The 13,459-nt window shown below is 43.1% G+C and overlaps 2 protein-coding genes across 3 annotated transcripts; one reads left to right on the top strand and one right to left on the bottom strand.

Annotated features, from left to right (window-relative positions):
- The first annotated feature begins 299 nt into the window (after nt 1-299).
- On the top strand, nt 300-7,121 carry parp16 (poly (ADP-ribose) polymerase family, member 16). Of its 2 annotated transcripts, none has more exons than XM_064312348.1 (7): nt 300-417; nt 1,621-1,868; nt 3,356-3,493; nt 3,795-4,001; nt 4,520-4,691; nt 4,859-5,003; nt 5,331-7,121. In XM_064312348.1, the coding sequence occupies exons 2-7, from the start codon at nt 1,680-1,682 to the stop codon at nt 5,464-5,466; spliced, it is 987 nt and encodes a 328-aa protein (XP_064168418.1). In that variant the 5' UTR covers nt 300-417; nt 1,621-1,679; the 3' UTR covers nt 5,467-7,121. The 2 variants fall into 2 exon arrangements, with proteins under 2 accessions (XP_064168418.1, XP_064168419.1); XM_064312349.1 differs by lacking the exon at nt 300-417 and adding an exon at nt 463-753.
- Nucleotides 7,122-10,013: 2,892 nt separating this feature from the next.
- Nucleotides 10,014-12,595, bottom strand: LOC135242639 (insulin-like growth factor-binding protein 4). Its single transcript, XM_064313792.1, has 4 exons — nt 12,256-12,595; nt 10,848-10,935; nt 10,457-10,652; nt 10,014-10,240 (listed from the first exon to the last, which is right to left on the bottom strand). The coding sequence occupies exons 1-4, from the start codon at nt 12,593-12,595 to the stop codon at nt 10,181-10,183; spliced, it is 684 nt and encodes a 227-aa protein (XP_064169862.1). The 3' UTR covers nt 10,014-10,180.
- Nucleotides 12,596-13,459: the final 864 nt, after the last annotated feature.

Below are 13,459 nucleotides of genomic sequence, written 5' to 3'. Positions count from 1 at the left end.
TTCCACCATATGTTTTGAATATACTTGATTGTACACGCATATGAATGAAAAAAAATGATTTTACATTTTTGCATTTTTTCATATTTTAGACAAAACTTTTAAGTATTTTTGTATTTTGCTGATTTTGCTTTTCTACATGTTTTTATTTTAAATGCTTAAAATCCAAATGTATTCATTTATTTCAGCCACGATTTTGAATAAACTCGATTGTGGTGTGGTTTTTGCATAAACAGAATTGTACATGAATTCGAATGAAACAATAACACCTTTGCATTATCCAGGATTTTCGTTTGCCCCTCACAGTAATGCCGCTAGGCGGCAGTAAAGCTTATTCACGTAGCACAGAATACGTTCAGGCATTGCCGGGGACAGCTTGCAGTGGGCCTTGTTCCAGTCTCGGGTAGACCTGTGCTTGAGGTGAGTGAGAGTCTGCTGCTAATGTTTGTCTAATTTTTAAGTTGTGGTCGCTGCTTGCGCTCTATTGTGATATGAAAAAGTGTTATGTGGGTAACAACCTTTGCAAAATTGTAATAGCCTGCAAATACAACACCTTTCAGAAAAGTGACACTTTTTGTTGTTAGCGTGCCAGCTATTTTGCTAACTGTAGAAAGCATCGACGACCGCAGGCTCAGCTAACGTGAACGCCTACCTTCAAATATTTATTTTAAAACATATAGCACAGCTTTAAACTTAGCTAGCACGAGGTATAATAGTTGGTTGCACTCAACAAATATAAATGCCTGAGTTTGCAAGGTGAGGTTCGAAATCTATATGGCTAACTAGCTAATTTACTAGTAGAATTTGTTCAGTTTTGGTCTGCCTCCTGCTTTGTGGTTCAGCAGGTTTTGGCTAGCTACGTGACGTTAACATTGCAAGTGTGACGAGGCTGTGAGTTGAAAAGAACTTCCTAAAGCCATAACATTAAAAAAGCACAATCATTAAAGTACACAAACAAGCTGAACCATAACATTGCCTGTGTTGGCTAATCTTAGCAACGTTAACGAAACATTTTGAATCGCATGCCCCTGAATAGTTTTCTACCTGTTATAGCCGATTATATGACGGAAGAGTTTACATTAGCTTGCTAGCCAACGTTGACTAACCGCAATTTGAAGAGCCAGTGTTAATGGGATTGGCCAGGACCAGAACCACTGGCCACGACTATGGGAATATGTCCAGGGATTTTTTTTCTTGGCATGTTAACGTGACAGTGGAGTTACTTGGTACAAAAACAAAGGATCCGGGATATCAAGGACAGCGTTTCAAAGACAGCTTGTGTGGTTAAAACTGCACAAAGTTATGTAGATAAGACAACAGTTTTGGCTCACCGTGGGAGCAGAACAGGTGCTTGGCATGTAGTACCAGCTAGCCTGGTTTTAGCAGCAGAACAGTTGCACCTTAATACACCTAAAACCTGGAAATAATTTCTGTCCAATTTACTGTGTATTATAATCAACAGCGAGATACTTTGATTATGTGAAATACTGAGGTACACAGTGCCATACTTAAAACATTTGCCCTTTTTAAACAAAGACAGGCTTCAGGTTCTTTGTTTATTGTTATTTGTAACCATGCTGAGCTTAATGTAGTTCATTGTTTTTATTGCACTTCCCTACGCAGCTGGACCTGCATGTAGCTAGCTACTGGCTTGTGCGTCCGTCTGTGTCTTAGTACCGGGAATGCAGCCCCCGCTCCCACCTGACACAGTCCGAGAGCTTGTGCGGTTTTGCCTGCACAGAGACCCGGTGGCAGCTGACCTACGCTGCAGCCTGTTTGTAGCCGCTGCCTTGAGCTACAAGCGGGACTCTGTGCTTCGACCTTTTCCGCCGCGATATGTCAACGGGGACAGCAAAGACTTTGAGGCCCTGGTGAGTAAAAAAATAATAATAAATGAATACATTATGGCCGTCATCATAGTCTTTTGCCCCTGCTTGCTGCTCTCTTGTCTTGTGCTGCGTCTGTCTGAACTATCCGGAGCCTCTCTCTGAATTTCTCTCCGAAACCTAAAAGCATGGATCTGATCAACTGGTCTCTCAACGCAATTGATAGTATTTTCTCGACGAGAAGAACGGGTCAGGGAGAGCCCTCTTGCCCTGACGGAACGTTTGCAGCCGGATACACGATGGACTCCTGGAACGAGTGGAGGGTCGTGTGCCTGTCGATCCTTTCCGTTGAGGATGTTGAAGACGTTTACTTGATTGGAATTATGATAACAGGCTTTCTGCTGTTTGGAGCTGGCAGCATCCTGATTTATCGCAAAATGCCGAAGGCGTTGGCAGCACTAATTGGGAAGCTGCCCGCCATTGAGGGAACGGGCAGGGCTGTCAACACTCAGACTCAAGCGATTTGTGAGCTCAATCGCAAACTGGATGCGATTGGATCGCAAATTCGCATGACGGATACCAACTTGGAGAAGTTGTCGGTTCGGCTCACTGAAATGGGCCACTAATTCGGATGATTGGAACAACGCTGAGAGAACCACAGGACTAAAGGTAGACGAAAAATGCAGAAGTCTGCCTGAACCCAAAACAATCCTTATCCTCATTGGCTCCCCCACATCGGCCTTGGAAGGCTGATATCTCTCCACTCTCCTGGATTGTTATGCAGACAGATGCTCGGCCCTACCCCCACCTCCCTGCTCCTATGGAACTTTGTCTCTGGATCAGGACTCTTCGAGGTCATCTCCACGGCAACGGCCGTGTCCTCGTCATCAGTATCAGACGGCAGAGACAATGTTGAGACTGTGGTGGAGATGAAGTCCATGGACTTACACACACACGCACATGAAGATAACACACACACCCCTCCTACTCAACGCCTTCTTGGCTCCCACCCCCCTCCCTCCCCGTTACAGTGCAGTCTGCTGAGGGTTGATGCGATGCGCCTGAGCGGCTGCGCGCTCCCCCAGTGTCTGTGCTGCGACACTTCCCTCCCCGACACCCTACCCCTACCACATGTGCAAGTCTTCGAGTTTTTGTTGTAATGTTTGTAATGTTTGTAATGTTTTTATGATGTTGCTATGTGCTGAGGTTTTTCTTCGTTTCAATGAAACGAGTGCCCTCTCGTTTCATTGAAAGGACTGTTTTTTTTTCCTCCTCCTTCCTCCTGTTCTCTCATTTCTCATCTAATAAGTTGGCGCCGCAGATGGCTGCCTCGGTGTGTTGACCAAAGCAAATTCCTCGTATGTGTAAATGTACTTGGCAATAAATTCGATTCTGATTCTGATTCTGATTCTGATTTTCTGGGATGTTTTTAGAATACAGATTTATTGAAGTTAGGATGAATCGGTAGCGTTTCCGTGTTTGCGGTGCGCTGTTTCAGAGCGACCTGACCGTCTGTCTTGGCTCTCCTCCAGCTGACAGATGTGAGTTCCTTGCCCGGGGTGAGGGAGTTGGTGCGCCAGGGGCCTGGAGAGGGGGAGCAGCACCTGGCTTTGATGCACTGGGTCCTCTCCTCCAGGAACTTTGCTGTGAAGACACTGCAGAAAGAGGAGGTGGGGGCCAGGTGCTTTAAACTGGTGGCGCCTGCTGATAAGCCAGTACTAGCTGTTGTCTTTAACGCTTTGAAGAGCAGGTTTTTTTATATGTTTATTTTAAATATTATTAAAGTCTATGAACATTGCTTTCAATTACCCTTTGTGACTTACTTCAGTATTAGAATATTCACTGAAAAACATTCTATTCACATGTTTGTGATCTTTCATCTTAAAGTGTACCTTTGGCTGCATGTAATTCAGCTGCATACATGCAAGAGATTTCTCAGTCATATGTGCTCTCTGTGCCCAACCAAATCAGTATGCTCGCATTCGGGAGCTGACAGAGTGTGAGGGGGCATCACCGCCTGTCCCGGACTTCCTGTTTGAGCTGGAGTACTGTGAGCAGATGAACGCCCGGTTCGAGAAGACCAGAGGAGAGCGGGATCTCCTCTATGCCTTCCATGGCAGCCGCCTGGAGAACTTCCACTCCATCATTCACAATGGCCTGCACTGCCACCTGAATAAGGCCAGTGGTCTTATTCATCATAACCATGGTTTAAATGCCCAAGTGGCTGGAGCATTGCAGTGGCCAACAGCATTCTGAAGCAAATCTTGTTTGTTCATGAACAACTCCAGTGTACCTTGCAAACTATGGGTTATTTATTATTAGCTAATTTGCTGTGACTGCAATGTATAACCTTGATTTTGTGATTCAGTCTTTTGATCCTTTGAGTTTCGTTTTAAGACTCACAGTGCAATGTCATTTATAACACCAGTTTAAAATGGATAATAGAGTATGCAAGTGAGTAGGTACATGTGTATATGGTGCAGACCCCAGTTGCAAAGTCAAATTCAGCTTGTATTATTATGGTCTGCACTGCCTTATTCCAGAAGGTAACCTGCATCTATTTAAATTTAAAATGAATATGATAGATTTAAGAGTTTCAGCCAAACTGTAAGAGGGTTTATTTGTCTTGTGCCAAAGAGTGGGAGACAAACTGCTGTGGGGGACATCAGCAGTGAATCAAAATCTTTTATTTGCAGACTTCGTTATTTGGTGAAGGCACTTACCTGACTAGTGACCTCAGCATGGCTGTCCTCTACAGTCCCCATGGCAACGGGTGGCGGGAGAGTCTTCTGGGACCATTGCTAAGCTGCATCGCTGTGTGTGAGGTCATCGATCACCCGGATGTGAAGTGTCAAGTGAAGAAGAAAGGTATGGTAACATAGAGCAGATAATCATTTAGTACACACTCACGCACGCGCCCGCACACACACCGAATCAATCCAGCCTGGAGAACATACACCCATGTGACAATCATGACATCATAGCTATAACTAAGGGAAGACCTCGATTTTGTTGGTATTGAAACTGCATTTCAGATTCTGAGGGCATTGACCGTCACAGGGCGAGGGCGAGGAACAGCGAAGGGGGCGAGGTCCCTCAGAAATACTTTGTGGTCACCAACAATCAGCTCCTCCGAGTCAAGTACCTGCTGGTGTACTCCCAAAAACAGCACCGCACCAGGTGAGGCGCATGTGGAACTGCAGGGGATTAAATGCATCCTCGTTATTAAAAAAGACTGAGACTGGCGCAACTGAAACTGTAGGATCATAGCCGATGGTCAATCATTTATTCAAATAAGGTGTTGTATGACTCTCTGGTATAATTAAGTCTTTATCTAGTAATTATTAATGTATTTACCCTGCATGTGACCTGCACACGAGGTTAGCATCTGGCTGCTGTGCAGTGATGTTTGTACTGGGAGTGAGTGTGGATTGAGAGCAGCAGTATATATTGCAGGGTGTGTGCGGCGTGAATGAGGTTGTGTGTGTTTTTTTTGCGGGGTTCTAGACACACCCGAGGGACGTCCTGGCTGGTCCGACATCACTTTGCCATCATGATGAGCCTGTACCTGCTGCTGCTTATCCTCATCGGTGCCTTCAACTCCACCACCTTCCAGTCCTTCTGGCACAGACTGTTTCGCTGAGGGGAGGCCGGGCACAGGTCTCTCTCGCTCCCCGCCCAAAGTGCCTTCTCTAACGCTCGGCTGGACAATCACACGGGAGACGCGCAGCTCCGTCCTTCAGCTGGAACGGAAGGAAGTCTCCCACACCTTATTTCCTTTCTTTCTTTTGTCTCTTTTAAAAAGAATATAATTACAATATTTCATATTTTTGTACACATATCGGTTGTTGGGATTGGCTGCTCAACGGGCTATAACTGCTTGCTCTGTTCATGCTTCAAGTGATGAGTATTTTTATTTTTCTGCAGTTTGTTTCTCCTGTTTCATAAGGAGTGGAAAGCTCACTAAAGTATGAACTGAGATTCATATCAATCTCCTCTGAAATTGTGCTTTTGGATAACCTTGTGTCTCCTGCTTTTTGCCTAGATCAAGATCAAGGCCTAGATTTCGGTTCAGATCAATGATAAATGGCAGACAGGAAGATTGTGAGTTATTGGCAGTGTGCCGTAAAATGCCATAGCGCTGGTCCTTCCTTGGCCCCGCCCCAAGGGATAACTACAACCCTATCCCTAAAGTTTTTTTTTTTTACATTCCAGTCCTCGCTCTTTAATGTAGGTCCAATCCCAGGTTGTTGCTTAGTTACACTGTACATTACAGTGGCCTTATACCTGTGAAATTATAGTATATGCAAATAAGTATTCTGCAAGTACACTTCCTTACACTACCTGGTAATGTCACATGAGCAATGTCATGCTTACAAATTCTTGCATATGTAGCTGAAAGGCCAATCTAGTGTAAAATGTGACCACTTAATTCATGTTGCCGAGTCATCGTTTCTGCCAGTGACACCATCGTGTGGTGATATAACTAAGTTTTTGCCCCTGATCCTTGCTGTGATGATACGCTGGTGTCATGGAAGCCACAATACACATTTTGTTTGCTTTCATCTCTAAACCTTGTCAAATTTTGAGCTGTCATGCACTTCACCTGTAGGGAAGGGCAATGAGAACTCCATGTACAGCGCTATATCCTGCCCCCGCCAACCCCCTCCCCCGCAAAAAAAACAAAAGTTTGGCCATGGTTGCTGAAATGTATTCAGTCATGCCTTGTGTACAGAAGTGTGTCATTCACCCTTTCACTTGCACTCTACCTCCAGATGGCACCTGCAGATGTCTTTTTTCACTATTTTAAATGTATTGAGTTTGGGGCACGACTCCAGTAAGTCTCTGGATTTTCTTCAACACATATGAAAACTTATTTTGTTTTTAAATATAATTTAAATTAAATCAGAGTGTTTTCTTTAAATAATATAGTGTAATAACACCCACAAATACAAAATGTCTTGGTGACCAGAGGATTTATAATTTGGCATTTAGGACCTTTCTGTGCTTTTTATGCTTCTATGCAAATACAGGTACTGTATCTTTTACTCTTATCACCTAAAAACAGTAAATCATAGGTTAGCAATTTGAATATTGTTTCTCTTTTGCTGTTTTGAAGACATGGTGAGTTTCCAGCAATTCTCAAGCATTCAGTCTAATGACAATGTGTTGTCCTTCACATTCACTAAATTTAAGCAAATAGTTTTTTAATTCTTGCAAAGTGTTCTTTGTTACTGGCAAGCTAGCTGTAAAAAATGGAATGTCTCTCTAGCGAAGTAAAAGTACATGTGCAGTATATGTTCTTGTACTGTTCTGTTAATTTATTGTTCTGTTTTAAGTTATTGTGTTGGGGAATATTTTCAGGAAGACTTTTGCATTACATTCATCTAGCAGATGCTCTTGGAGTGATTTGCAATATAATCATACTATTTGCAATATGAGACAACTTTCAGCTGTAGTCACATGATGTATATGAGCAATACTGTTAGACCTGGCTAACAACACTGCTAGACCTACACCACTGTGAGCTGAGTCACTAGAGTACCAATGGAAATGAACTACGCTAATCAAAATACAATTCCTCAATACATATTCTGCAATTCATGAATGTACATGAAGCACACCTCCAACAACTATATCATCCGAAACAAAAAAGGTTTCATTATCGCACAGTAATGAGACCTTCCTTGGCCTTGCTGAAAAAAGGGCTCCCTGTAATGAGTCACTCATGAGTCTTCTGCTCATTCCAGTCCTCACTTTTGAATAAAGCCCACTTCTCAACGAATGCTTAAATATGGTTATATGTGCTTGAGATTCAGTTTAACTGCAGTTAATCTTGGGATGTGCAGGTATTCAGTACTTCCTAGGTGGAAAACCTCATAACTTCATGTAATTACTCGTATGGTGCTAGCGTATCCAACTGCATGCAAAGAAACCAATGTAGTTTGGGTATTCTATTCCCCTTACTAAATCATGACCACCAGCAGTGAGGTTTCAGTGTGTGGTATGACACAGTGGTCTAGCATGTTTAAGCCATGCTGCCTGGCTGAGCTGCCTCCCAGGTTTAAGGGGGATGGTGAATAACAGGTTGATGTGTTGAGGACTGTGTGACATCAGAGCTGATGCAATACACTTTCATGGTGTGACATTCTGCAATTTTTCAGTACATCACTCGCACAGTAAAGCCCTGCACAGCATTCAGAAGCCATTAAAAAAAAAGAAGGAAAACATTTTGAAATAACCCAGCACAAACCTGTAAAATCTGTGGTAAAATTGATCTTGTGTAAAAACACTGGCTTTTGTTTAGCTTTGGGATGGTGGTGTAGTCCTCCAAATCAAATATGAGGACCGCAGTTCATCCGCTGTCTCATGCAGACTGGTTGTAAAGCTTTGCTGATGGTGTCTATTAGTTGCTCTGCTGCGGCTTGTGTGATGTAGCCACTGGCTGATGTAATGCTTTCTGCTCAAAACGTTCAGAAATTTTGTTCGGCTTTGCATTACGCAAAGAACTGACCCATGAGTGTGATATCTGTGGGGTGGCTTTATGGCCCCGACACCTTTCAGATCCGCTCTTATCAGATTGTATTTATCAGTAAAGAATAACAAGAAGGATATGTGGAGTGGATAACAAAGGCGGCTTTGGTTTATAGTGAGGTTATGCATTCATTTGTGTTCACTGCTCGGTAGCTGAAGGTACTGTTTTCTTTCTCTCCGGTGTCCACTGAAAAATCATGGCAGGTTTTATAAAATCAAGGTCCACCGCGAAAGATTGAGTATTGATGTAGTCAAGAAGACATTGTTACATTGATGTGCTATGCCATGGCAACTCCTCATCAGAATTGTGATATAGTTGTGATGGTTTAGTGTAGATTTTGTGGAATGGTCTGGTTTAAATTCATTTTCCTTGAAATTTGGCATGCTGTAGTGGTTTACTACTGATTAATGTGACATGCATTTTCGTTATGTGGAGATTGCAAGCAAGACATTTGCACCAACTAACATAACGTTTGATATTTTCATGTGCTCTGTGGAATGATTTTGGCTTTTGTTGCATTTGGATTGCTGTGTGAAAACCCAGTGTGGTGGAGACTGGTCAACAAACTGATATGTTGCAGAAATCTTGTGTGAGTGTCTACCTTACTGCATGGATCTTGTAGTTTCTGAATTTCAGTGCATTGTGAGACCAGCTGTGTAAAGCAAAATACCTTGCTGAAATTGGGGGCTGTGTAATAGATATGGTAGTATAGATGTGTAATGTTTTGCAGCCTGAGTGATTGCAAGATGTTAGTCTAACAACATCTCTCCAAATTTGTCCTTTTGCATTGTGGTCATTATAAAACCTTAGTACAACTTTTTTTTTTACTTTGGTAGAGTGTTGGTTTCCGAATTCTGCTGTCTGGAAAAGGTTAATATAGGCCTATAAGGAAAGCGCTTGCAGCCTGATTCTCAGAACATGAAATCACCCTATTTGTTTTTGAATAACACCTTTGAAAATGTCGATTGGGCCACTGCTCATAAACTCATAAAGGGTAGTTCTGAGAAAGGGGCATTTTTAATAATTAACTGTTTCTTCTTCTGAGCATCTTTATACACAGCCAACTTCAAAAGGACAGTGAACAAAACTGCCCATTGTCGGTCCAAGTTTTATTCTTTGAGTCTTTGAGCAGGCCTAATTGCAGGCCCATAAAAGACATGTTATACAGTAACCCATTTTCATGTTTCTATCCCAGGTGGGCCATGGGCACATTTTGATAGTTTAGTTTAAGCCATTCAAATTCTAATGATGCATATTTTATTATAAATATCAGTAGAATGTAAATGGTACTAATACTTTTTGAAATATTGCCTAGCCTTCATGTGTCGTTTACTTAACGACCTAGCAGAAGTAAAAGTGGTTATTTACCTGCCTTTTTCAATAAGTATTTGTTTTCAGATAGACTGATAACAAAGTTGCTCATTTAGACACTTTATTGATCTTTTTGGACAGCAAGGTTTTATGCGTTGACTAGCCTGTATTTTTGTGCTTGACCAAATGCTGCATGTTGCATTGTGGCAAATCACAGAGTATTGCTTTCAGCTGAATTATATCATCCATATATAAATGCTACCCATGCATAATAATGTGAGACAGGGACAAATGGTATGGTGCAGTGCATTTAATTTCAAATGGCAGGTATTACTAAAGGTAGTTCTTTTATTTCTGCAAACCATATGCTACATACATACACTTTAAAAGTATTAAATGACAAAGGAATTTTTAAAAACATTGATACAAATTAGTATCTCAAAATAGCTGCCAGTGTTGCTACATTTCAGTGAAGATTCACTCTGTGGACCTTCTGAGGGCAAAGAATTCTTCAGCTCACCAATGTTGTACAGACAGGCATCAGGCATAGGAAGTACCCCTCTGCATTACTCTGTGGAGAGCAACATGCTGTCATTGAGTAGTCTTCACAGAGAGGGCAACAAAGAGCCATGCATGAGCAGCAGGAATTATAAGTAGTCTGTGGAATTCAGTGCACTTTCTTTAACAGTACTGAAGTATTTTGCCATTATGTCACTGGGGAAAACGTTAGGTAAAACAGCACTATGTCCGTATTTTGTGGCCCCTGTCTCCCCGGCGGGGTACTCACGTGCAGGTTCTGGTGGCACGCGGAGTGGTGCGTCTCCGCCATGTGGCTGTGCACGCACCGGCCGAAGCGCTGCAGGCAGGGGGCGTCGGCTTGCCCGCAGGGCTCCGTGCAGGCGGGGGGCTTCAGCACCAGGCAGCCGGAGCAAGAGGTGTGCTGGCAGGAGCCGTGACACTCCTGCTTCTCCAGGGCCACAGACCTACGGGGGAGAGGGGCCGGGTCTGAGGGTTTGTGAAGGCGATACCTCACCCTGCCAGCAGGTGCTGACCCTGATGCATTATCCCACTTTAACGCTGATGGCTCCGCTAAGGCAGGCTCCTGGGTGAGTGATTCTGGATCAGTTTGGGGGACTGGGGGTACATGGAGCACAGAGGCACCGCGTGACCCTGCTTACCTGGCAGAGCAAACCGCAGAGGGGTGATCTCGGCAGAATTCCCAGGTGCATGCTGGCTGACAACTTTCTGCCTCCAAGGGATTCAGCACTAGCAAAAAAAAAACATGCACTTTAAAAGCTCTTATCACCACCAAAGAGAGGCTGTTTCTTTATAAAACTACTTTTCTGAAATTATGCATTGAGAATTCACAATGCAACGCGTTGATTTCACATATATATGCAATTCTAAGACAGTACAATTAACTACGTAGATGCGTATCTATAGTTTAGATAAATAGGCCCCTTTTTTGCAATATGGCTGAGATAAGAGGTGTAATTATGACTTTACTGACTTCAGAGAAGTTCATTTGAATCAAAGCAGGCCTTGACCGCACTGTTGCTTTTCACAGCTCGTAAATCAGATTGCCTATGACGCTGCCAGGCTCTTATCGCTAAGACCTCACTGCAGTTAAAACTAACTGTATGCTTTTGTGCAACCCAGGTCCCGAGATGGATACTACCAACACAAGGTGATGGACTGCACTTCAGTGGTAAAATGTGGCTTTACTCCTTAAAAAATATAGAAATATTAATATCTTTTAAATAACATCAGATTTTTTAAAATTATTGGACAACATTAATGATTTGTTGAACCCCAGCAATTTTTTCTTGGTGTCTGGCTTGCTGTATGGCTTGACATCACTGTAAAAACATTCAACAAAGAATTCTTTAGAAAGTATATATTTTATCACATTTAACTGGGCTTTTAGCACCCAAAAATGTGGTATTGTTCTGAGTTGAGCACATAAAGCAAAATTATTGAAAGTGAATTTCTGTCCAGTGTTATTGCCTGTGACCCAATGAGTTTATTATACGTTTGCTCTGCACATTACAGCTTGTGGTGACGTGAGCAAGAAACACTTTAGTTAGAGGGCTTGTGTTTAATGGACAGTGTCTTAAAGGAGTTTTTAATTAGTTCTCATAAATAAGCTTGCAAACTTATATAGGGATCACCCATCAGCAGACAATTTAACTTAATTATGTCCAGTGTGGAATTACTGTTCTTTTACACTTTTTTCAAACGTTTTTTTAATAATTAGTAATAATAGTAATAAATTGAGCAATGAGTACAGCGGAGAGATCTTGTGTGTAATATGCATGTGCAGAGATGCAATAACAGACACTAATAGATCATTTTAAATTAATTAGGCATGTTTGTTAATTTGGCAAAACAATTTGTTTCAACTTGATTATCAAATAAAAGGTTTTTGCCTTTCCGATTTTTAGTACATTAAATTCCAGTGCGATGCACTACAATTTTCTCTCCACACGATCATCCACTTGCCATGCTCTAGAGAACGTTATTTTGCTAAATACGGATGGGCAACTCCAATCCTTCAAAGCCTTCTCTCTCATGGTGGAATTTTACCTTCTTTGCAGACTCCATGTCTATCTGATTCAGGTGTGCCGTCCGCCGGGTCCTGGTAGACGCACACCAGCCCCTCGTCGCACTTGCCCAGGTAGTTCCAGGTGCCCCCGCAGCTCTGCCCGGCGGTGCGGGCGCAGGCGGGGCAGCAGCCGCAGATGCCCGTGGTCAGGCCGCCCTTGCACTGCAGCTGGAGGGCGCGGCGGGGGGTGCAGTGGACGCGCTCGCAGGGAGGGCAGTGCAGCGCCTGCAGTGAGTACCCACCGGCCTCCGGGCTCTCCGCCCCCAACGCCAGCAGGGCCGTCCCCAAAACCAGCAGCATCTCCAGTGTCCTGAGACTCATCTCTGTGTGTTCCTAACGCGTGCTGAGGAGAGACAGCCCAGTGCCACCTTTTTATACGTCAGTCTGCGGGTCAACACCACTGACAATACCGCTTAGCTTTATGACCTCCTCCCTCCTCAGCAGCCAATGGATGAGGGGGTTTACTGTGCGCGTATACGTCTACGTCTGCGTGTGGCGTTAATTATCCCCCGAGCGTTATCTTTACGATCTCTCTGTTGTTTTCTGTTTGTTTTCAAGCATTTCTTCCTTTTGTGCAATTTTAGATAAGTTCGCACAGCGTGGAAAGACTGGTCCCTTTGTGATGTTAGTCACATGACTCTGAAAGAGGGGCAATTCAGGGTATGATCTGATAATCAGCTGTTTCTGACAAGGAGAAGATTAGGACATTGGCAGGTTATCTGAGCAAACCCGTGTGCTTTTCATAAGTCGGCATGGTCGTAATAAAAATGAAAAAAATTCACCGTCTGGTTCGAGTGGAGCAATTGAACGCCGTCACAGACGTCTCTGAGGTCAGGTTACTGCCATCTATCTGGGTCCTTATCTTTGACACAGTACACAGGTGGTCATATATTTCTCAGATTTATTTATGATAAAATTGTAGTTTTGGCACAAATTAATGGCCTAATAAAAGATGTGAAGTACACTACACTGTCCCTCTGTCAGAATGAATAAACTACATCAAACGTTACTGCGTCTTGCACAATTTATCTGTACGTTATCAATCTCACACAAAACAATAGGGTATAGATTTTTGGATTTCCAGCAGCCCCTAGTTCTTTGATGACAACCGTTTTCAAATGGTAACTAGAAAGGCTACAGCAATCCTTCTATTTCAATTGCTGTCACATAATGGGCCTAGTCAGT

The sequence above is a fragment of the Anguilla rostrata genome, chromosome 16 (assembly GCF_018555375.3).
Source record: "Anguilla rostrata isolate EN2019 chromosome 16, ASM1855537v3, whole genome shotgun sequence".
Lineage (NCBI taxonomy): Eukaryota > Metazoa > Chordata > Actinopteri > Anguilliformes > Anguillidae > Anguilla > Anguilla rostrata.
This window is presented reverse-complemented; position numbering and strand designations above follow the sequence as displayed.

Bases quoted from the DNA above. Each gene is read 5' to 3' on its own strand.
- parp16 (XM_064312348.1), top strand. From the start codon at position 1,680: ATGCAGCCCCCGCTCCCACCTGACACAGTCCGAGAGCTTGTGCGGTTT. The intron at 3,494-3,794 runs GTGGGGGCCAGG...CAACCAAATCAG, and splicing joins AGACACTGCAGAAAGAGGAG to TATGCTCGCATTCGGGAGCT. The intron at 5,004-5,330 runs GTGAGGCGCATG...GCGGGGTTCTAG, and splicing joins CAAAAACAGCACCGCACCAG to ACACACCCGAGGGACGTCCT.
- LOC135242639 (XM_064313792.1), bottom strand. From the start codon at position 12,595: ATGAGTCTCAGGACACTGGAGATGCTGCTGGTTTTGGGGACGGCCCTG. The intron at 10,653-10,847 runs GTAAGCAGGGTC...TCTCCCCCGTAG, and splicing joins TCTGCGGTTTGCTCTGCCAG to GTCTGTGGCCCTGGAGAAGC. The intron at 10,241-10,456 runs GTGAGTACCCCG...TGCTCTCCACAG, and splicing joins CGTGCCACCAGAACCTGCAC to AGTAATGCAGAGGGGTACTT.